At 43.3% G+C, this 25,365-nt stretch overlaps 1 protein-coding gene across 1 annotated transcript in view; it reads right to left on the reverse strand.

The window, feature by feature from the left end:
- The window catches only part of VPS41 (VPS41 subunit of HOPS complex), an 876,961-nt gene that overhangs the window by 16,173 nt on the left and 835,423 nt on the right, over positions 1 to 25,365 (reverse strand). Inside the window, exon 28 of the mRNA XM_086964855.1 lies at positions 18,060 to 18,139. Coding sequence (XP_086820981.1) covers positions 18,060 to 18,139 — 80 coding nt within the window. The remainder of the gene's footprint in view (positions 1 to 18,059; positions 18,140 to 25,365) is intronic.

Raw genomic sequence — 25,365 nt, forward strand, 5'->3', positions numbered from 1 at the left:
AGGCTCTCCATGACACAGGCCCGAAGTACCTCAACAGCCGCCTCACTTTCTACACACCCACCCGCCAGCTCCGATCCCCCAGCCTCGCCCTCGCATCCGTCCCTCGAGCTCGGAAACCCACCATCGGATGAAGATCCTTCTCCTACCTGGCGGCCAAGACATGAAACTCCCTCCCCACCCACCTTCGGCTGACCCAGGACCATCTCTCCTTCAGGAAACAACTCAAGACCTGGCTGTTCGAGCAGTAGCGTCCCTCCCACCGCTCCTCAGCGCCTTGAGACCCTCACGGGTGAGTAGCGCACTTTACAAATTTTGTGATTGATTGATGTACAAACACCAAATTGCGATTCTTCAGAATCTCAATTTAGATTTGCAATTCGGTGCTTGGAAGGGGTGTATTTTAGGCATCCCTTCCAAACACCAAATTACAGTGGTAATTATTAATGTTTTGCAACTAAATTCCGGTCGCAAAGCATTAATATTTCACCACAAATATCAAATTGATGGCTACTCATTCACAAATGGGAAGGTGACCCTACGGGACCACTTCCCCTTTGAGAATTAAAAAACATATATATTTCTTTTTAAGAGCAGGCAGTGATCTCACGGACCACTGCCTACTCCTAAAAAATGGGGTGCATTGAAAGAAAAAAAAAAGATTGCTTTACTTAAAAGCAATCACAGGCATGGTGGTCTGCGAGTTGCCTCATTAAAATTCTTGAGGTAGGTCAATTTGCAACTCACTAGGAATTGTGATTTCCTAACTGCGATTCAGGAGAAAATTGCATTTTGGAAATCGCTATTCCCAATCTTAATACATTTAGTACCACAGGAACTAAATATTAAATATTATATAAGACCAAAATCTATCTTGCCAATACAAGATTGAGTATCATTCATAAAACCATTACCCCGGTTAGTAACTTTTTTTGGAGGGTTACGTCAGTCTTGTGACCCATTAATTCAGATGCTAAAACAATCAGAGGCATGCTTTTGTGTACAAATAGAAGAGCTGTACCACGGATTGTCAAAAAGCAACCCCACATAGGGCATCCACATTGAACTAGTAATGCTGAAGGAATGGATGGAAGCTTAGGTTGGTGCCTGGAACATATTCAGGGTGGCAACACCTCCGAAAAGACTGGAAGTTGCAGCTCTTTCCTAGAAGTGTAATGCACCCAGGTGCCATGTTGCGGGTCTTCGTTTGAAAACTCGTAGTAAAGCTGTTTGCAATATGCAGCTATAAAAACATGTCCTTGTGAGATCAATGTGAAGCCTGCATGTGGGGTCTTGATCTGACCATGATCCCTCAGCTTGCGACATCTTATTTCAATGCACCCGAAGACCATCAGAGTGTGGGATCCCCCAGAACAGTCCTTTTCTCCTTTACGATAGCTTTCCTGACAGGAAACGATTTCCCAAAGTGACTTCTCACAAAATAACACCAAAAACGATAGGAAGGGGAGGTCTTCTTCAACAAGGAAATATACCACTCCCGTGACCCTTCAGAGACTCAACACCTTTCCTTGATGCCAGTCTCTTACTTGTCATTGTGGCTGGTTCCCATACAGAAGATGACGCCAGAATTTCGCACTCCATCAGCTGACTCTGTGCAGGTTAAAGGCTTTCATCAGGTCATGAAGTACAAATTCAGGTCAGCCTGACAACCTACCATCTTGGCCACCACAATGGTGGACCTTTGCCTTTGGATGTGGTGAATCCAGAGGCTCTAACATGACACTACCATCTTTGTGCCTCTAGAGGCTCTGGTTTCGGCACCACTTTAGAGAAAGCCAATGTCTCAAAAGTTATATAATACAAACTTGGTAGTAGTGGTTTACAATCACACCTCTAAATGCACACGTCTACGTGGGTATAGTATAATGTTAAACACTTATTTTGGGTTGGTGCTCTAAAGGTATTGAACACTGTACTACCAGGGGTGCCAGATCACCCCGGACCATAAGATACACTGTGTACATTAAACAAAAAATGCTAACACAGCACTCAATAGGAAGTACGTCAAAATTAGAAAGCACATAAAGTAAGGATATGTATTTATGATTCAATTGTATGGTTTATTTAAGAAAAGAGGTTTCTGTAATCATCCTTCCATTCATATTGAAACACCCATCTTCAGTATGTTCAATATTGGATAACAGCCGAAATGTGATTCGTCACGAAGCAACTTCTGAAGGCTAACAATAGATAAGTAAGGTTGTAAATGCGAAGGCTCCAATGGAAGCCGACCCATAGTAAGGTGACATGTCTATGATGAACCAAGTAGAAGATTGTTGTTGGTTAAAAATCGTAATTTAAAATCCTACCTTATCGTGAAGTCGGATTTTAAGTTACAATTCTCAAATTGGCACTTTTAGAAAGTTGGCATTTTCTTGCCTTCTCCATTTGGTGCCTGCAGCTTCTCTCTGGGTCACATGACCAGGTGTGTGTGACAGTTGGGCTTTGTGTATTCCTCCTAGACAGCGAAACACAACATGGAGCTGGGGTGCGACTGGATGGGCTATCCTAGAAGGATGGGAGGGAGGAGCTGGGCCCAGCACTACTTACACTTGAATAGGCTGTGTCCTGATTCCTCCCAAAGGACAGCATACCCTGCAATTAGCCTGGGGCCAGGGTCAGGAAGGCAGGGCACCTGTGCATTTCTGTGGCATGCCTCTAGAAGCTTCTTCCCACTTCAAAGGCACAACTGAGTGTAAATACTGGACCTCAGACAGTTTACTTTTGAACCTGTAAATACTCTGCCAGGAAGAAGTGTTGTACTGCTACAAGAACTGCCACTGTGCTGGACTGATGCTCCGAAGGACTGCTGAATTGCTGTGCTGATCTGCTGCCCTCTGGCCTGGGTGAGAAGGTCTGGACCTGTATCTCTTGAACCCAGAACCCAGAGTGACTCCAAGGGCTAGTTGGTTGCCCTCCTGATCTGAAGCCTCAGGTACATGACAGGCTTCCAAACAACCTTGCACCTGCACCTGGACTCTGCCATGTGTAAGCCTACTCTGCCAAGTGGTGCCACCCTAGTCATAGACCCTTTGAAGTGGGCTCAAGGTGCTCTACCAGCCTGTGGATCCAGCAGACACAATGCATCTCCTCTACTGCACAGCACAAACCGGAGCAGAACCGATGCATATTTTCAGCTGAGTGGGTTGGACCCTTTGCTAAGACCCACATTGTCATGGTAGCCTCATTGGAACAGCCACTACGAGATGCATCTTCAGTAGATGCCCTCGCACCCATCTTCGATGACAGCCTTGACGATAACGCTGGACTTCAAATAACAAGCCCATCACTGAGATCCTTGATGATGACCCAGACCCTCGCATAACAGCCTTGTCACATCTTGAAACTAACACATCGCTTCAGCTGCACAACACATCTTCAACGTGGATCCTCCCAAAACTCCGCAAACCAGGGTTTAAGGTACTCTGTTCAGCAGGCCCAACTGGGTCTCTGGAGCTGGTCCGTGCTCCATTGCAGTTGGCCTAAAGTTGTGACTTTGTACCGGTCTGGTACAACCAGACATACACAGATGGCGCTTTTTGGTGTTTGGTGCTATTTTCACTAAAATCTTTAAAAATTCATAACTCCAGTTCAACTCATTGAATTTGTGTAATTTTGCTCATTTTGTTTATTAATGAAAGTACAATTTTTCTAAATTGGTGTGGGATCCTTCAATGTGTGGTGTTTTTCACTTAATTTCTGTGTAAAGTATTTACCAAATACTTTATACATTGCCTCTAAGTTAAGCCTGACTGCTTTGCGCCAAGCTACCAGAGGGTTGAGCACAGGTTAATTTAGGCTTGGCTTGTACCTCACCCTGACAAGGGTTGTGGTTGCTGCTTGACCAGGGCTCACACCCCCAGTCAACCAACAACTCAATTTCTCACAGTACCAAACCTGGTGCACACGGCAACACTTTCAGCACCATCACTGGAGTCACCCCTGCATCCAATGGCCCAAATATTTGTCCAGAGGGTGGAACTTTTCAGATTAGATTACAATGCACTTGCAATGCTTGATAAAAAGTAACAATGTTTATAATGGAAACTCTATCTTTCTCACCTATTATCACCTGAATTATCCCATGAGTAAAAGCTCATTAATTCTGGTAGGCAGGTCTGACTCTGTGTCGGAGCCAGAAGTGGTGCCAGGTGACATCACTGAAGGCATATAGCATTCGTTCTGGCACAAAAATGTAAATTTTTTCCTGTTTTTTCCATGCCTTTGATGCAAACAGATGGAATGACTTCAAACAGATACGGTGAAGTACAAAACACCAATTGGAGCCTTATTACTACTTTCCCTGTCGATCCAGCCATCAGACGGGGAGTTGGGTGAGATTGGTGAGGAATCTGCAGGAATATAGAGTATCCACTAGCAAGATTGTTACTGAAGATAAGTAACTTTTTTTCTAATTGATACTTCTCACTGTAGATCCTTCGCATGTTGAATAGATTCACAAGCAATCCCTTTCCAGGATGTGGGCTGATGGATAGTCAGATGAGAACATCTTGCACACAGATTTAGCAAATTGCTGTGCACTCCAGAGTTCAACTAGTAGTATTTGGTGAACATATGCAAGTACCCTATGTCACCACCTTGAAGATCGCTGCAATGGGAACACATCTTGCATGAGCAGAAGTCAATGACTTGGCTCTGTTGGAATGTGCCTTGTTTCTCTCTGGTGGCTCTTTTTTTTGCAGGGGCTTAGTACATTTTGATGCAGATGATGATCCATCAGTACAACGTCTGCTTCTAAAATAATGTGCCCTTCCTACTGCTACAGTAGCCAAAAAGACTGGTTGTCCGATCTGATGACTATTGGCGGTTGATATAGCAACTAATTGCCAGTCTAGGATCCTAGGTGATGCAACCACTCTTCCTCCTTCGTGAGATGGGGCAGGGAATAGAATGGTGAAAGAGTGATGGAATGACCCATGTGAAAGGGAGTAACCAGCTAGATCCTACTCTGGGAATAGACAGGGCGGTTTGATCATGGGTGGCACGGGGTGAATCCATCGTCAGAGCTGATCGAGAGGAGGGCACAAGAACAACTCCAGCTCCGAGGATGAAGCTCCTGTGAGAGGGCGTTCGAGTGACTTACCTTTTGAAGACGGTCAGTGTTTCTTGTGCTTTTCCAATCCACTTGAGGAATGAAAGGATGAGCACCTGTGTCGCTTGTCGTTGTGAGCCCACACCATGAAAACTTTTGCCTTTCTTTCCTTGATGTCCTGGGGTGCATACTGAGGCAAGACCGCATGATTTAGAGTCATGGCCTGACCCAAGGCACCATAAGCAGATGGAATAAGTGTTGGAATAGACCTCTGCTTTTCACAGTCGCTACAGGGCTTACAGTCTGAATGCATCAGGAAGACAATAAATCAATACAGCCTTGAAACTACAGCCCACACTGAGCAACAGAGTGAGTGCTTTCGGCCATAGCAAAATGATCTGCCATTCAGAGTCAACGAGGCAGAACATGCTGAGCACATCGGTCCTGACAATGATTGAGCCAATTAGATGGTTGGTCATCAGAGAGATCCCTTGAAGGTTGAGCAATCTCAGAACATTGTGGAATAGCATCTGCAATCGTGCTTATTAGAGTGTCACATGATAGTTATGCTGTCTTTCAGAATCTGGACTGGCTTCCCTAAAATGGAGTGGAATAAAGCTTTCAGTGCCAAACAAATGGCCTGAAGCTCTGAAAGACTGATATGGTGCTTCTTCTCTTCTGGGGATCAAAGGCCCCTGACTTCCAACTACCCCAGGTGAGTGCCCCAGCCCAAGAGGAGGCTACTGTGAGCTGGGTGGGGTAGGGAGAATGACCTGCCATAATTCAGGCTGACTTCTGCTGGCCATCATTAAAGGTCCGGGCTGCCTCTTCCAAAATACAGATGCTTTCCGAGCGACAACCCCAGTGCTGGGCCCACTGCAGGCAGAACTTCCACTGAGGAGTCCACAAGTGCCAAGGGACAAGAGAGACCAGCAGGGTGGATGAGATCAAGAGGCCACGGATACTTAGAACTTTAGATGCCGCAACCCAGGAGAGAGCCCAAAACATCGGGATCATAACCTGATAGTCGTGGACTCGCTGCGGTGGTGGTAACGGCCTTTTGAAGAAAATCTTCAGCAGCAGGTGGGATTCTGCTTGTTGATGGAAAATCCCAGGGATGACAGCATTATGACAGTTAGATGTAGGTGGTCTAAAACTGACTGCAGTTAGCTTGCCATCAATAGATAGATGTTGGGGTATGGAAATAGTGTATACATGACCTACAAATATCACCACCATAACCTTCTTAAACAAGTGGGGGACGGCAAGACAATACATTGCAATGGTTCAGACCCCACCACAAAGCAACGAAAAAAAATGTGGGACTGCAGGATGGACACATAAAAGTATCCATCCTGCAAATCTACCATCCAGTCCCTTGGCAGTGAGGACCAGGGCCAAGGTCAACATCTGGAAATTATCCTTCTGAAGGAAGAAGTTTAGAAATGAAAGGTCTAATATCAGCCTACACCCTCTGTCCTTTTGGGTACTAAAATGTTCCGGGAGTAACAACCTCTTTCCCTCACTGTGTCTGGAACTTTCTCTATGGTCACTTTGGCCAACTGGGATTGAACTTCGTGGGCAAGAGTGAGTCATATGCTGATCTCTGAACAAAATCAGGATGAACAGAAGAAGCAGATTTAAAGGGGGGAGTATAACAGTGCTAAAGAACCTGTAGCAGTCACTGGTCTGAGGTAACTTCACACCAGCTGGATAGGTGAAAAGGAATTTAGTCCCCTACTAGCAGTGCCAGGTCATGGGAGGGGGGATCAAAGCAGATTAGCTGCAGTTGCAAAAGGTGATGAAGAGGAAGAGGAATGCTGTCCTTGCTTGCAACCACAGCCTCTGCCAGCATATACTCAGAAGTCTCAAAAAGTCTGTTTGGGCTGTTGCATGGGCTGCAAGGGCTGCCTTTGGCAATAGTTGAGAGCTCAAGAATATTCTCTGCATTGTCAATAGTGTTGTTGGAATTGATGGACTGGAGATAGCGAGTTTGAGGAGCGGCTGTAGCCCTGCTGTCATTGAAATGCCACAGCAGAGAATCAGCTTTATCTTCAAAAAGTCAGCTATTTCTCAAATGGAATGTCCATAAGGGATACCTACACATTCCCCAAAAATTGTTGTGGTGTGCATTCAGGCATGGCTCTATATTACCACACTGGTGCCAACAGCTACGCTGACCATATTATGTAGACTGGCTCTCACATACTTAGCTATGTTTTGTCTGTCTTGAATTGTTTGAGAAAAAGCGCTTCTGACTTCCCCTGGGAACAGCTGCTAAGATTTCACTGACCATGTCCCAGAGAGCATGCACACTGTGCCCCAGGGTTTCAAATCTGTAAAGTCAGACTGACAGATGTGAGGCTCACTCCTTGAACACATCTACACACTCAGAGTCCCTATATGGCAGCGCAGAAGAGGAATGCATTGGGTTTGACACTGCTGGTGAAATCTTGAACCACCTGCAAAAAGACTGGGTACCCAGGGGCAGGTCTACGATACTTACCCACAATGCAACTTACCAGAGGAACCAAGCACAGCTTGAACCAGGTCGCCATCAATTCACTTTCAAAGCTTCTTTAAAGGGCAACACGAGTTCTAAAGTGGCATGCCCCAGACTGGAAGGCCTCTGCCAATAGGTTTGCCTTTCTCTCATCTGTGGTTAGGTAAAGCTCCAACACTTCTGCAGCTCTGCTCACTACCACTGTGAAAAATGCATTCCACTCTGTAGCCGGCCTTGATGAAAACTCCAACTCTGTCTCAGAATAAGTATCCAGACCACTAGAGGACTCTATATCTAAATATAGCCCAGCCTCAGTGCAATGGGGGGGGGGGAGAAAATTATCTGCTTTCTTCTCAACTTGTGTAATGTTTTAGCGGCCCTTCACTGTGTCCAACTCTGACCCAAATAGGTTCTCTAGTCTAGTCTGGTGTAGAGGGAGTGGAGCTGATGGGAATGCTCCCAAGTCGTGGGTGGTGCTTTGGTTATCTCATAAGAGATCATCGAGCAAGCATGGGTGTGTCAAAACGGCATCAGTGCCAATGAAGAGCGCGGGAGTCGATGGGATAGGTGTGGCCTTTGGCACAGGTGTGGGCTTTCTTAGCCGACTGGGACAGGCTCTGCTGATTGAAAGCTGACTGGGGTCCTGCACAATTCTATGGGGCTTGAAGGCACTCCAGACGGAACTGGCATCTGCCGGGCAAGTTGCCTCCATGAATGGCCTGCACTTGCTGTTGGGCCAACGATGGTCTAGGGAACATGGGGTGTACCAGGACCAAAATTGGAGTGGGGTCCTTCAAGTGTCGACTCAACAACTTCTTCCAGAGCGGCATGACATGACCAACGTGGACTTCTTGTGGTTGTTATGGGATATGTCCACAGACTTTGCCTTCAACTTACCTGACAATGGTGACTTCTGGGGGAATTGGGACCTGGAAATGGACTGGCCCTGTGATTTGAAGCAGTAGCGATTCTGATGCTTGGAGTGTGATCCACCATGTTTCTTGTGCTCTGGCATGTGCTGTTTCACTCCCTGATGGTCTTAAAGAGCATCAGAAAGCAACTTGTTACAAGTTCGAAAAATGATTAGTGCCTGTCCATCATAGGCAGACTTCATGCACCTCTGCGAACAACGTCTGCCTCCAGCAGTCACAGTTTGAAGCCTATAACCTTTGGGCAATACATTTTTTCTAGCACACTTTTGTGAAGAGAATGATTTAGGAGTCTGTAATACACAGAAAACGTCTGGGAGCGAACCTCTGGACCTGAGCAGAAGGGCGTAGAAAGAAACTGATATCCGCATGCAGAAATGGCGAAATGGCACCTCTATACAGGTCAGTGCCATTAGTTCCAGAGGCGGTTCAATGTTGCAGCAGAGTTTATTGGCACAACTTGTTGGTGCACTGGAGAAATTGCTGGAAATATTCTGGATCTAGTCTGGCACCTTAGGGAATTCAAAAGATGAGGAACATGTAATTCATTTATGCGGGTTACTGGAATAAACCTGAGCAGTGGGTAGAGTTGGAAGGACTTCGCACCTTTCTGATGTTCTACAGTTTGCTTCACGTCTTGCTCAGAGGGGCTAAGCAGTCACATCATTAAAGGTCTATTTGCCTACTTTCTCTGCATGGATGCGTCTTCTTCCCAAATCTTATTTTTTTTTAAGTCGGCACTTATGGTGTGCTTTCTGAAAAGTTTACTTTATTTACTACCTTTCCATTCATTGTTCCACAGTGGTAATTAAATTTAGTGTCAACATACCTCACGGTGTCTCCATTTGGTAAAATGCAGTTACCCAGTTCAACCACTGATGCACAAAACAGTTTTCTTGGTGACAATAACTTTGGCCCATGAGGTTGATGAACTTCAGACCCTTTTGGTCCAGCCTCTTTTCACAGTGTTCTACCACGATAAACTGGTGCTTTGCTACTACCCGGTGTTTATACAAAACCCTGTTGACCTTTCATATCACCCAGTCCATCAATTTCATCCTTCAACCCTCCTCCTCAACCCCCAAAAACGAGGAGTGAGTTCATAGACTGGATACCAGGCATGCTGTGTCAACAGTTTTTAGTAGTTAGAGTAGATACTCAGCCGTTTGTGAGTCAAGAAGGGTAAAGGGAGGTAAAGGGGGTAACTAACTGCACAATCTCATGGTGGGTTAACTTCCGAATCAAGATATGTTATGCCTTTTTTAGGATAAATCTGCCAGCTGGCATTTGGACCCATTTCATGAGGATCATGGCAGTTTTCATTGTTCTAACTAGCTAGTGGCTGCTATTTGGCAGGTGGCCACGTGGTCATACTTCCATACTTTTGCTAAACACTTTGGCCGCACAGCTTGGGTTTGCAGTGGTTAATACTTTGCCAGGTATGTGCTGTATAACTTTCTTGTTTTATTTTACCTACTCAATCCAACCTCCTGGAATGTCCTGTTATGGGAGTAAGGGAGAAACATTTAGGTCTGTCAGAGGTATAAGGTAGGCTCCCTTTGCTTTTAGGATGTATATAAATTACCTGGAGAAAGAGCTTGCTGCTGTCTCCACTGATTCACGGGTACATTTTACCTCCCCGTTTTTGTATAAGCTGAGAATGAAGTATTCATATTGAGGAGTGTGCTAGGGCATCAGCAATGCGTTTCAATATATGTTGAAGCTTGGACTAAGAAATAATATGGACTGGAAACAGTTAATTCATTCCTATACTTGGGAGTTATTTTTGGCTAAAGTCTAAAATGGGAACATTTGATGGCAATTGTGGTTTCCTGTGTTTAGCTGGGAGTGCATACAAATCTATGAGGCTAAGAGTTGCCACTGCTGGTTACGGAGCTGGAATATAGAAGTATACCGAAGCTAATTCCATGCAATTAGAAGAAAGGAGATTGTTGTATGCAGCTTTTCAAAGTAAACCTTTAGCCAAACTCAAGATTGCAGCATTCGGCCATTACTGTCCATATAAACCAAAGCACTGCAACCATTTTCTTTTCATTGGTGTGTTCTGTCACTTAAGTAGTTTTGTTATTGTTATTCATATTGACTTTTAATTTAGCTTAGTGATAATTTGCAAGTTTATTCATTTGGTTTTAATGGTGATTCACACTGATAGCATTACATGAGACTTATATCATAACTAAAAATATATTAATTAGGATTTTAACTTGTTTTATGTGTTGGCATTTTATATTGTACTGCTTTTTGAATAAGAATTATTTGAGATGTTTTGGGTTATACAGATGTATTCCTTGTACGGAGTATCGCTTAATGTTTGGCTTCTCCTTCAGAAGCCTGAGAGGGTGATGGAGCAAGTTTTGTGAAAAAGAGACTTGCTTGAAAGCAATATTCTCATATAGCCGCTGACCCCGTATTAAACCTGTATTGTGTAAATAATATGCACTACACAACATTTATGAAAAAAAAACGAAGCTAACATATGTGTTTTACTAATAAGTAACTCAAGTGTAATTAAAAAATGGCCGCTAACCAAAAATCTTTAGTGTGCATGCGTCTGCTGCATCTACTTAGTATGACGTATCTTTTGCTTGGAAGGAACTTTCTGCACTTGCGCAGTAGTTAACAAAATGGCGACTTAAAACTCACATGCTTGCCACCTGCTTGCTGAAAAACTAAACCCAGCTATTTTACAAATGCTAATGCGGGGAGAGTCATTATAAGTAAAGGGGTTTAGAGTAGAGATAGGTGGTATACAGTGAAACCATTTATTTTTTGATTTTAACATTTGTCTTTTTGACTCTTCAATAGTGCTTATTATGGCCTAGAAACGTGAACCACAGTCTATTCCCTCTCGTTCTACCGCACATGCGTAGTGTAACCAAGCTGGAAGACATAATGTCAACTTGAACATCGTCCAAAGTTGCTGATGGATACTTTCCTGAGAACCGGAACGACAGTCCACTGAAATGGATGGGAACCTGCAGATTTTTTATAAATTGTGAACATTTCATTGTGAATACGGGTAGGAATAAAAGTTTGAATAAAGAATTAAGGGGATGGGTTTATTAACAAAGGGCTCACTGAAAAGAGTAATATGTAAGCATGGTGTGATGATCACCTCCCCTTGCCTGTTAAATCAGAGTTAGTATTTTCATTAAGTTTGAAACATTAATGGGTGTTACAAGCATACAGAAAGGTATAATTGAGGTAGCTTAGTTAGTTAGTTAGAAGTTACAGATGGAGATGCTGAAGCATGAGACTGGGATGCTTTCGAATTGCTGAACCAATTATCTTAAGCAAATAAACTTTAGAAGAAGATTGCGGAAGAATCTCGAGGAGGAAGAGAGTGTCAGAGAGGGGTGCTATGCAAGCGTTGGTGATAGAGAGGTAATCTGTCCTGTCCTGTCCTAATTCCTGCCCTGAAGCCTTTGTTCGCCAAATTTTTCCTGGGGGACCCTTACCAATTCCTAGGCCCGGGAGTTGGTTTTCACACCATTCTAGGTGATTATAAATATATCTATAAATATATCTGGGTATGCGCTTATGTGCTTTTCTCTCTATCCTCTCCTTTTCATGCAGTGTCATTGTTAAGTATAAATGAATGCATTTGATTATTTGAATTTTCCTTCCTATGAGAAACTGAGTTTGTTCTGTACTGTGTAAGTAATTCACATGAATTTATTTTGAGATGAAGCTTTAAATTCATCCCGACTCCGTGATTATTTCCAATGTGTAAGTATATTGAAATCCTATGTCATTTCACCATCAACTAGTTCAACTAATGGTCCATTGACCAGAGGAAAGAAACAACTTTTTGATCAGTGAAAGATCAGTTAGGGACTAGAGATAACTAATGTAGAGAATTATAAAACATGACCCCAGTGATTATTTCCAGTGTGTTGTGATTGAATGTATGGGCCCAGGTGAGTATGTGGTGTTATATTACCTGTTGCTGGTAACCCACTGGATCAAGGGGTTGCATTTTTTTGTATGCAGAGTGGAGACAAGGGTCTCTTGACGTTCGGCAAGCTTCAGCGTGTGACAGAGCTCCATTGTTGCCAGGTTTGCGTGGTGTTTACATCACATGGCGTCAAGCCACCATCTTTGTTCAAGGCAGTTTAGAATGATGCCTCTCAAAGAGTGTTTACTCAACTGAGACATGTTTGAGAAATGTCTCGAAGCAGCATGAACGCTTGAGGGTATTACAACAGTTAGCAATGTTTTCTTTTTTAAATAACAATATTAGTTTTGAACAAATATCAATATTCAAAACATAATCTTTAAATCTCAAACTGAACATAAATCCCTTTAAAATAGAAGAAGCAGGAATCTAAGAAATCCAATTCCAGCAGGACTCAATTAAAAGATTGATACTGAAAGAAGTACATCTTTCTATTAAGGAAGGAGTTGAGTCAGTTTTTTACTAGAAAGAGAAAGACTGCAGGGCAATCAGGCATAAATTATAAATTTTGGTAACTTAAGAGGGAGATGAAGGAGAAAATAGGAAGGAATGTGGGAAAAGAAAAATGAAGAAAAGGCATATTATTATGGAGTGTGAAGATGGTATATCCTAATTGTAGAGAGGTGAACTAAGCATCACAGAAGGAGGAGGTGTTCCTAGTGGCACGCTTACAATTGTCCCTTGTGAAGAGATTCAGGCTAGATATGATCACCAATCAAGAGAGAGATTTATTTTTGGATGCTACAGGTATGAGAAGTAATTTATTGACGAGTAAGTGTTTAATATTTATGATGATGAGCATTATGATATGGACAGTGATAGAGGTAAGGCATTTGTGATGGACCCTCAAGGAGATTTGTTTTGTCCAAGAACTGCTTATTAGTGGCTGCTAAGTAATGTGGCTGTTCAATAAACTTTGGATTTGCAAGCCTTTAGAAAAAGAGTAACTGGCTATTATGCCAGCAGAATGTTCTCGGCCTGTGATTGTTAATAACAAATGTACTAGTCCAGAGTCGAATCTTGGTCAAATTCGTTTTTTAAGATAGGTTGAGGTCTGAGAAAAGGTTTAGAGAATTCCTGTTCTGGTCTGCATACTTCTTAGATAACTAATTCTTTAAATTTCTCTTGAATCTTCTGTTGATTAGGGTGATATGTTAATGGGAATGGGATTGAAAAGTGGATGGGGGAACTGAGACATGTTGACTTCTTTGAAGCATTGATTTTGGTAGGCCCTCTTGCAGGTATACTAGATATGGCTGAAGAAACCAAACCAAAGGCAGTGTCTGTTGATGCAGATTTATTAAGAGACAAGGCTCAGTCTGCTGTTGTTTTAGGTACTACTAACACTGCTTTAATTACAGAAATGATCATTCTAATGAGAAATAGTCCTAAGTTAGGTGATTTTTCAAAAAAAGAGCCTATCGATGATTCAAAAAGTCTTTCTCAGAGAGATGGGCTGGAGCAAGGATTTGGCAAGTGCGTGTCAACTTGTACATCATTGGATATTGAAAATCATCCCTCAGGAGAGTGTTTAGTGAAAGAGTTTTTGAGAGGGCTAGAGCAAGAGGACATTTCTCTGATCCAATGTTTCCCACCTCGTCATCTTCAAGAGAAAGCAAGCTATCTATGAAGAACAGGAAAACGTCATCCGCCAGCTTCTACATCCTACACATGCTCCGCAAGATCTTCAGTGGGCTCCTAGTCAAAAACAGAAGGACCGTCCCGCAGGTCCTTGTCACCAGCAGGCTGAACTATGGGAACACACTGTACGTAAAAAGCACTGCACTCCACCTGAAGAGATTACAGACAATAAAAAACTCAGCGGCAAGACTCATCCTCGACCTCACCAGGCGGACCCACATCACATCGTACCTCAAGAACCTATAATGGCTCCTGATGCAGAAGAGATGCCAGTTCAAGATGTTAACCCACGCATACAAAGCCCTGCACAACAAAGGACCAACATACATCAACAAACACATGACCTTCTACCAACCGACCAGACCCCTGCAATCTGCCTCCTTCTTCGCAGACACCCCACGGCTCCACCAAATCAACAGCGGAAGATGCTCCTTCTCACACCTGGTGGCCAAAGCTTGGAACAAATGTCCTCTGTGCCTCAGGACTGCTGCATCGCTCTGGGAATTCAGGAATTGGCTCAAGACTTGGGTGTTAGAATGTACAATTGCCATGAAGCAATTAGCTACTGCAGTGCCTTGAGACCCTCACTAGTGATTTGCAGCACTCTATAAATTCCAGATTGATTGATTTACTATAAAGCAGAGAGAAAAAAGTCTTTAGGGGTTTCTAGTCAGTCACTGTATTTTTCCCAGCGTGGGAGATCCGGCAGAAGTCGCCAATATAAAGGAAGAGCATAACACATGTTAAGGCAAGTATGGAGACGTCTATTGGTTTTTGCCTAGAAAAGATAGGGGGACAGTTGAGTACGTTTTGGAAAATATAGAGGTATTTAACTGAGGACCTATTAATTCTAAGTACGGGGAGAGGTTATGTGGTAGAGTTCATGGAATTTCTGCATCAGGAGAAGGAACCACATAAGATTGTGTTTTCAAAAGGTCAGTGTTTGCTGCTAGATTTTGATGTTCAGGACATTTTAAGGAAGAGTGCTATAAAACCGGTGCCAGAAGAATTTACAACATTGCTGGGTTCCATTTTTGTGTGAAAAAGAAGGACAATGTTTGCCATTCAGTGATAAACTTGTGGGATCTCAACTGATTTATATAGTATAGACATTTCAAGATGGTTGGTATCCATGTATTAAGAAACACTCTTAAAGGAGAAAGATTGGTAGGCAAAGATAGCTCTGAAGGACGCTTGCTTTACGATTCCATTGTCAGTGGAAAGTAGAAGGTATCAACAGTTCAGATAGTCAGGGGTACTGTAACAATGGGCATATGCCTTCCTTTTGCGTTAGCCTCGGCTCCTTGGTGCTTCGCAAAAATGTTGAAATCCATGGCCTCATAGAGAGAGAGAGAGGGCTATGTATGAATATGTACCTGGAGGATTTCTTAATTATGTCTCAGGATCTAGTGGAGTTGGCAGTTCAGTTGCAAATGGACACGGAGGTTAGCATTTATCCCTACCGGTCCACCCTTATTTATTGGATGGTTATTTCTAAATGTTCCTGAAACCTGGATTTCATTAAAGATGGGGAGGCTGGAAGTATGCATTAGTCTTCTATTGGTAACTCCATGCAGCTCTTCACAGTAAACATTTAGCCTAACTCAAAATTTCGAAATTAGAATAATATAGCCCGTATAAACCCCAGCACGGCAGCCACCTTTCTCTTTACATCCGCTCGATGCACCAACTGAACAATAAACTGAGATTCAATTTTGAACTCCCAACAGATTATGAAGTTCATCGAATAAAAACAATTATAACTCTTAGTTTTAGTAAATATACATCCTACATTTAAAAAATCTGAATTCTCCTAACATGAGTATTTTGTGAATCTACATATTTCATTACCTGTGGGGCAAAGCCTACGCTGATCAGCGAGAAGTCCTGGAACACTAACTTGGGGTTTTAGGCCCTGTCTTACACCATATCTGCAGACAGAGTTTTGTGCATTCCCCTGGGCAGTTGCGGACCTAGTTTGAAGTGGATCTGCCACTTTGAGTACCCATCATCAGACAAGCCAGCTACAGGCATTGTCTTCAATTAACAGCAGGAAGAAGGAATGACCCTTGGAACCTCTTACTCCGAGAGAAACAAAACATGGGCACAAAAGACAAAAGGAAAAGAAGCATTCACACCTTACACTCATCAGCCTTGTGAGAGCAACACCTCCAGGTAAATAAAAAAGCAGGTCAGGGATGAAGAGTAACTAAGCACTCTCAGACCACTCTCCTGTCCTCCCATACCACCGATCAACCTTATATGAGTGGAACAAAAGTCCAGAACCTGACAAAACATTTATCCCTACACTTGTAAAGAGACGGTTGTGTCATCAAATTTCAGGAATGTTTGCAATAAACATTGCTAATTTGTCAGGCTTCCTCCAACCTCCATTTTGTACACCTTGCTTACACTGAAGTTCTAAATGGATTTCACTGTGCCCAATCATCCATCCACCCATCTCTCTCGCACACACAAACACTCTTTCTCTCTCTCTTTAACTCTCTCTCTTTAACTCTCTCTCTCTCTCTCATTCTCCTGTCTGATACTGCTTCCCACATACAGCACCCTTATACACCTAACTATGGGCCAGATGTAGGTGGCCATTTACCGACCGGTAACGGCTGATTTCGGCCGTTACCAACCGGTAAATGGTCATTCCTGATGTAGGGGGCCTATTTTACCGAATCGGTAAATTTACCGGATCGGTAAAATACCGAATCGGTATTTGTACCGATTCGGTAAGTTCCATATGTAGGTGGGACTCTTCTGAGTCCCAAAGGCCAGTCAGATTCGGTATTTTACCACCCAATCCTATTGGGTGGTAAAATACCGAATACAGGTGAGCATGCACATCTGTGCATGCACACCTGTGCAATGTGACACACAGACATGCCCTTAGGGCATGTCTGTGTGCCACATGGCACACAAGTCCGGAATTGGGGTGCTAGAGGGTGTCAAAGTGACACCCCCTGCACCCTTGCAAAATTCGGAATTTACTGAATCAGTAAATACCGATTCGGTATTCCACATTGATTTCTATGGGCTTCAAGGCCCATAGGCATCAATGGGGGATACCGATTCGGTATTTACAGAATCGGTAAATACCGAATCTTACCGATTCTGTATTTACCGATTCTGAATTACCTACATTTCCCCCCTCTAATTTACCACTTCTTAAATACCGAATCGGTATGATGTTTGGGATGCCTGTTGAGATGAGTAGCAGTTGGAAGTATGGGTTGAGCAGCAAGGGAGCTGTTCCTGGTGGGGATCACTGATTGAGTTACAGGACTTTTGATTACTTGATATACCATCTATATCTCCATCAATAAATCATCTTCATGTTTTCTACAATTCAGCATCTTATGGACTTATTTACATCATAACAAGATCCTCACTTTTGGTCACAATCCCAGTGGTTCTTAGCATGCATGTGTGATCATACACTGAACACCGAGACATACTTAGTGGGTCACCGAGGACAGAAGAAATGTTTCGAAACAAAAGTCACTTAGGGGAACGTTCCTGCCACAACATTTCCTAATGGAGGTGTTGTGAAATGGTGCAGCTGAGGATTCCATTTTATTTTCAATGGGACTTAGAATGCACTCGATTGAGGAATGCCCTTGGATGATCATATACAAGGATGAAAATACAACACAGATTTTCCTGATAATCAGTAGACAAGCAACAGACACAAAACACAAACCAAAATAAAATGTAATATTATTATGTTTGTTTTGACATAATTAGCACTAACACCATAGGACTTACTTTACAAACAGTGAAAAAAGAGAGCATTTCTTTTTACATATAACTACTATACGAAGGTCTACAGAGATGACATTAATGGTGAAAATTTGAAGTATCGATAATCTTGTTTTTAGGTAGGATAGTTTTTTTATATCGGGTATAGATCAATGTTTTGCTTACCGTGCTGGGAACCGGCAGACACTCTTTATGAAACATATGCCTGCAGTGAAACAATACTACACCGTAGGGCTTAGATGCATCTAGGAGAAAGATAAAAAGTGAAATAAAGTATACATTTGAGAGTGAGCAATAATTAACTATAGACCTAATCTACCTCTTTATGGATAATTCATAAATGTACTTCTAAGTCATTGACAGCAAGAAATGTATCCATCCTGACAACTGTACACATGTTTAAACCCTTGGGTTTACGTTATGCCAAAGGCTCTCACCCCCCAAAAAATAAGAATAATCCAAACGTAAGCAATATTCTATAAAACAAAAAACAATCACTTTATTGATTTCATTTTCAGTTTGCTCATTGTTAGTTTTAAGACTGCCACACAATGAACTATGTTTGCACTCTGCACTCCATCTCACCTCTATCTCCCGCATAATCCTCTTATCTCTAGCCTCTTTTTTTTCCACACCCCGTCAACATCCTCACTCCACATCCATTCTCTTTTCCACATCCACTCTGCAGAGTGCTATAATCTCTCGATCTTCTTTCAAAAACATTACCCAATCAGCCACTTAATCCGCTGTCACACTCGTCAGTCAGTCACACTTTTCTACACTTTTACCACTGATCAACTTTCTACATTTCACTACAAACCAAACACAAATATAAAGGAGAAATCCCTTTTAGATTGGTTAACTTTGCTTGTCGTTTTTTTCGTTATGCTCCTGTAATGTGTAATATCACTTTAGCCTCACTGACTCAAAGGGGAGCATAACAACTTTTATCAACCTCTGACAGAAATGTTCTTCCTTTATGACGTTTTTCATTTCTTTAGCTTTATTACATTTAAATGGCACAGGGTTAAACTACAGGAAAATATAGCATTTAAAGTACATTTTACATGTGAGCGCTATAGTTAAAGGACTTTTATTGTCACTCTCCCTCATCCCAAGATAGCCAAAAACCTAAGACCTAGCTCTTCTGAGACGGCCAAAGACAATAAATGTGAGGGGACTAGTGAGGAGACAGAAGATGTGCCTGACGGTGATGTGAATTACCTGTTAGCCCTAGCAGGGTCCAACTCCAGTGCAGCTCCCTCAGCCTCCATTTTACCAGATTCAATGAGGACACCATTTTTGCCCACCTGAGCACGAGCATCCTATGTCTAGGGCAGTAATATTCAAAATACAGCCCAGGGGCTGCACGTGGCCCTCCTGAACTTTACATGGGGCACCCTGGGCTGCTGACTCAACACTGACACCAAAACGATGTTAAATAAACAAGCAAGCATTTATTTACAGGTTAACTAAATGTAAAGAAAGGAAGTAACTGAGTTTTTGTGCACCACCACGATAAAGTCACTTCAGTTTTCAAAAAGTGTATTTCACTAACATGTAGAACAGTTTCACTTTAGTACATCAAGTTATCAGTGCACTAAGAAACATTTATTCTTCCCCCCACCCGGGCAACTATACCAAACGTGAACTACGAGGCAAGTCAGTCGTTATGTGCACTCCTCGGGTGGCCTGTGTTCCTATTATACAAGAACAACATTATAGTTTATTAAATCAAACACATTAGAGTTTTTTTTTGTACAGCGCACATTCTTTAGTGATGTACTTCGAGGTCCTCTTAAATGCAATAATGAAGACAAGGGAGGAATGGTGAAATAAAACAATGGCCTATGATTACACAATTTATTTTCGTAGGGAAGCCAGGGTTAATCCCAGGTTTTCTCTTTTCACATTGTGCAATTCAATGTGCATGTACATGCTTTGCTTCCCCAACCAGCACCCGTCCACCCACCCCCAACCCAAACTCTCAACCGCAGTCCTGCTTCAACTCAGCTAGGTACTTCTGGGGCCTTTCCTTTTTGGATCTGTTCCTCAAGGAAAGGAGATCTCCAAGAAAATGTGTGCCTTCACCTCGTTTGTCCATACATCATGTTTTCTATCAAAGATACGTTTTTGACTCAACCGGCGATGGTGCTATGCTGACAGAACAGGTTTTGTCACCCCAAATCAGTTCTTTGGATGTGGACGTAGAAGTTCTTTAACAAAACAGTGATGCCAGGGGGAGAAAAGGCAGTCTTACCATTCTTCTCGCTTCCTCATGAGTCAAATCAGATACGACTCATACTATACCTGCCTACCATTTGGTCTGTCTTTTGTCCCTTGGTGGTTTACCACGTTCAACACTGGCGCAGGCAACATCCAACCTGGAGATTTTGGCTCCTTGTCTACCTACATGGCATTCTCCTGACAGCTGAGTGTTCTCTCCTACTTAAGGAACAGCTTCATTACATGTTAAGCTCCCAGGTAACGTTCACAAAGTCAGCTTGTACTACACCTCTCTGGTTTTCCATGGACACCAAAATTGTCTGCTCAGACTACTCAGACAGAAACTTGCTACTTGAAGAAGGATCTTCATCTGATGTTAGATCAGAAACTCACATCACCGAAGGACCTAGCCTGAGAGATGGGTCTCCTTACATTGTCCATCCAAGAGATGTTGCCAAACCCCCCAACCCAGCAACGAAGGATCTGTCACTTGAAGATGAGCTTGAGCTACTTGGTTTAGTCCATCTAAACTATGATTGCATGAACAAGTTACAATGGTGGTTGTACAACGTAAGTAGTGGTTCTCTCACCCCAGGTTTCCCCAATATTGTTTCAACTGGCACTCAAGAAATTTCAAGGACTGCAGCAACCGGAAGCTCGATTCCCGAGTAGTAGAGGCAATCATCAGTCTATGGTATCCCATGGAAGAGGACATCTTTTATCTCTTGACTCAAACATAAGTTTCCCTCTTTTGTTAGTTGGAACCCAGATAAAGAAGCTTGGGTGATAGTCACCCAACATCCTAGACTTGAGCATATTCTGAGACTACATTTTCCCTCCTGTTTTTATGACTCCTCAAATCATTGTGCACATTCATCACTGTTGGAATCTACTAGTCCTAGTGAAACCTTTCTTGCTACAGTAAAAGGCCTCCTGGAGTGAGTGATGGATACTCCCTGCTAACTACCCTCTTGTTGTACTGTGTCATAAGTATTTTTATAGAGCATAACTCACCCGGGAGGGTATCCTGGTGTTGAAGCAAAAGCTGTATGGGCTGAGCCAGGGTTATGACTAGGTGAAGAGCCATGTCTTCAGTTGCTTGCGCAATTCAAGGGCTTTGGAGGAGGCTCTGATGTACAGGGGAAGCCGTTCCAGGCATGTAGAGCATGCTAGGACGAGGCATGACAAATGGATTAGGTTCTTCGCATGTAGGTGGTATTTGTGGTTAGATTCCTGCTAAACAGAGGTGTCTGGTAGTTCTGTAGAAGTATATACGGTTGTTGAGGTACTTGGGGCCATATTTTTTTTTGCTTTTTTTTGTATAGTTTGTTTATGAATTCCAAACATCACAAAGCATTGATACAAACAGTTGTCGTACATAGGATATCACAATGTTATCATGAGTCAGCATTATACAGCCAGTTGATCTAACAATCCGAATATCTGATTATTGCGTCTTACCATGTCCATTTGAACTGCTGGTGATGTACATAAACTCCCTGTTTGTGTATTCCACCCTCCCCATTTCTAATCCCATTTTTTAGGGCACCCTCTGGATTTAGACACGTTTTTTTCCGGCAACCATGCATTTATCCATTTCTGCTGCCGAGTGCCCGATCGATGGCTGTTCCATTGCCCCACATTTCAGTCCCATTGCCCTCTTAACCAGTGTGTATCCCAGCGTGGCTAGGTGCTGTTCTATTGCTGTGAGATCAGTAGCGTCCCAGATATTGAGACGCCCCAGTGCTGGTGTGAGCGTTATTTGTTTCCCTGTGGCATCGTGCATTTGTATTGTCGCCCCTTCCCATATGTGATGCAGGAGAGGACAGTCCCATATAGTGTGAAAAAAGGTTGCCTCTTGATGACAGCCCGCAGACATTGAGCACTCTGTCTGGTTCCCATTTTTACTAATGTCCCTCCCGTGAGATATGCTCTATGAAGGACTTTTATTTGAATTAAACGAAACCGGAGAGTGATGGCTGCTTCCCTAGGAGACATCAGTGTTGTCTGCCAGTCCTCATCCTCAATATGTCCTATGTCTCCCTGCCATCTGTCCCGCAAATCCACGTGGGGCAATTGTTGTGCAAGACTTTTAATGTGAGCATGAAGAGTTTGAAGAGTGCTTGTTTGAGGATTGGGACACAGTGAAGCTCTTTAAGGTGCGGGCGATGTGTTAGGAGTAAGTTGAGGGTGAGCGTGGCTGTTGTGTTTGCCATAGTCTGGAGTCTTCTATTGAGCACTGATTTCAGCATAGAAAGCATTGCTATAGCCCAGCTTGCAGGTCAGGAGTGCTTTGGTTTTGTTTCTGCCAGATTTCTTTGATAGCCATTTGAAAATCTTCTTGAGTATCTTGAGTGTGTGGAAGGTGGAGGTGGAGACTGCTATGACTGGACTGGTCATGGCGAACTGGTTGTCGATTTTTGAGGTTCTTTGCGTGGGTCGCTTTTGCGTGGGTTGCAGGTACCTGCAGGACATCAGTAGAGTTCTAGAGCGAGGTGTCTTTGCGGTAGATTACTTCTTCCGTCTCTTTTTGTCCTAAGTTTGAGGCACATGAGTTTCATTCATCTGGAGGATTCAGTAATCCAGGCGAAGAAATGGTCTGGGTGTTTTAAGTCTTTTTGGAGATAGCGAGTATGTGTCATCACCTTATGATACGATTTTGATTCAGCAGGCACGGATGACGTCGGCAAGTGAAGTCATGTAGCTGTTTGACAGGGTCGGGCTCAGTGACCATCATTTTAATTATGGAACTCTGCACATGAGGTTGACAGCATCTGCGATGAATGGGGCCAGGCTGACTGACCGGGTGCAGCTTGTTAGGAAGGAGCAAATTTAGCAAAGTGCTGGTCTTTGTATGCCAGCTTTGTGCAGCCGTTGGATATGGACTGTGTGGGAGACAGTGTCAAAGGCTGTGGAAAGGTTGATTAGGATGAGGAAGTGGAGTATCCTCTGCCCATGATCATTCAGATGCCGCCTGTGCCGTTAGGGCTGTCTTTGTACTGTGGTTAGGCCCGAAATCTGGATTTAGTGGTATCAAGAAAATGCTTGCCATTGAGGTAGGTGTTTGTTTATCCTCTTACCCCTGACTTTTGACAGGTAAGGTAGCAGGAAGAGAGCCCGGTAGCTGGCTAATGCCTTTGGGTCTGCTGAGGGTTTCTTGAGAAGTGTTGTGGGAGAGTATTGTGGCATCCAGATAGGTGTATGTGATGATTGATTAAGGGATTTAAGATTGAGTTGAGGGTTGTGCTGAAGGGGTCCAGTCCTTTGATGAAGACATTGGAAAGCTGGGGTCTGAGTGTGCTCTGAAGTGTATGGACTCTATGGTCATTGTGGTTTCTTGAGTGGTGATGGTGGTCAGGGTGGTCCTCTGCATCTTGACTAAGATGGGCACGAGGGCAGCAAGGTTGAAAGGGTCTGGTTGTAGCTTGAAGTGGTCATGATGATGGTGACATTGTTGCAGATGGATAGGGACAGCTGGGTGCAAAGGTTCTGAGAGGGGGTTATGCCCTTGAGCATGTTGCCAGTGAGCTGAAGTCTTTCACTGTGGTGAAGTGTTCCTTTACGCTATTGGTTGGTTTTGGCTTTTGATGCAGTCTGTGAGAGTGGGCCATTTGGTGCCTCTGAATTAATGATGGCAGGGTCTGAGGTGCTCTTGTCGGTGTCATCCTGACTTTGTCTCCATCTGCATTCAAGTTGCTTGCAGTGGTTTTTGGTGAGCCCTTCCTTCCTTGTACCAGCTTGCTTGCAGTCTGGGTCTCATGACTTTGTTGGCTGTAGATGGAACCAGGATGTCTGTGCAGTTGGAGATGGATTCGGTGAATGTTTTGTGTCGAGGCCGTTGGTGTTGACGTTTTTTAGGAAGACAGGATGCTTCTGAGATCTTGTTCCAGTCCAGTTGTAAAAATGTAGCAGTGGTGTTTCTTCAGTGGTGTGGGATGATTATGCTGCGATGATTATGCTGAAGTTAACAAGGGCATGGTCGGACAAGGTGCTTGGTGTGGGTTTGTATACTGTGATGTTGCTGAAGCTGGTGAAGATGGGGTCCAGTAGGTGTCCGGTAGCATGTACTGAATTTCCACTCGCAGGGTGAGTCTAAGGTTGCACAAGTCCTCAAGGAGGTTGGTCATGTTGGGATCAGTGAGATTCTCAAGGTGGTAGTTGGGGGTCACTACAGAGGATAGAGGTGCTGGAGTCAGGGATCGGGGTAGGTAGGAATTATGTGATGGCGCTGTCGAAGTGGGCACGTGGTCTGGGGCGCTGGGAGCAGTAGACGATGGTACCACTCAGGGTGTAGTTGTTGGTAATGAGGAGTTTGAAGGTCCTATTGGTCCATTGTGCTGGTGATGCTTTTCAAGGTGGTAAAGCAATAGATGGATTATTTGAAGGCGATAGTGATTTCACCTCTCAGTCTGTTTGTCCTGTCCTGACTTGTGTCCAGAGCAATGACGTGAGCAGACAAGGGAGCCAGGCAGGTTTTGGTTAGAAAAAGAATGTCAGATGAGCTGCCGTAAAGCAGATCCCAAATGTTGGTCATGAGTGTTGAGGAGTATGCAGGACAGGAAGAGGCACTGATGTTGTATGTGGTCATGTGTGTTTGGCATGTGTATTCCCAGGGGAGTGAGTTGGGTGCAGGAGATTGCATGTGAAATGACCGGTATCACAGGAGAAAGCAGCTTCAGTGTTGGGCAGCGAGGCACAGCAACAGAGCTGGGAGATGCGACTGGGCTTCAGGATGCGATGGCCAACCTGTAGTAGTGCCAGGGCAAGGTGTGTTTCCGGAGGACTGCTCTAAGGCCAGCTGTCACTACCACTTAATATGTCTGGCACTACCTCAGATATGATACCGGCACAATATCTGTCAAATAAAAACGAACAGGTTGCATATCGACCCCTTGACAAATGCTATTGAATCACAAGCACTATCTAAATGTTTAGAAGAAATGTATGTGATTTACTGCAATACAGATTCTTTATGCTTTGATATCAAACAAATTTCAAGCGATATAGCAAGGTTGTTTGATCAGCTAACAACTCAGGTCAGTCAGATAACTGATGAAAAAAATGTTTGACTTAGAAAACATGAATCGTCAGTTATCCTACCTATTTTCAATTTTTCAAAGAACATTGAGGGTCAGAATTGTATAGCTTTTTTTGGAAACTTTGTTGTCTTCACTCCTAAAAATAAAATTCTTGAAAAAGTTTGAAATTGATAAAGCTCATGTACATTGGCATGTTTAACTTAATC

This window comes from Lissotriton vulgaris, chromosome 4_1 (genome assembly GCF_964263255.1).
Source record: "Lissotriton vulgaris chromosome 4_1, aLisVul1.2, whole genome shotgun sequence".
Taxonomy (NCBI): Eukaryota; Metazoa; Chordata; class Amphibia; order Caudata; family Salamandridae; genus Lissotriton; species Lissotriton vulgaris.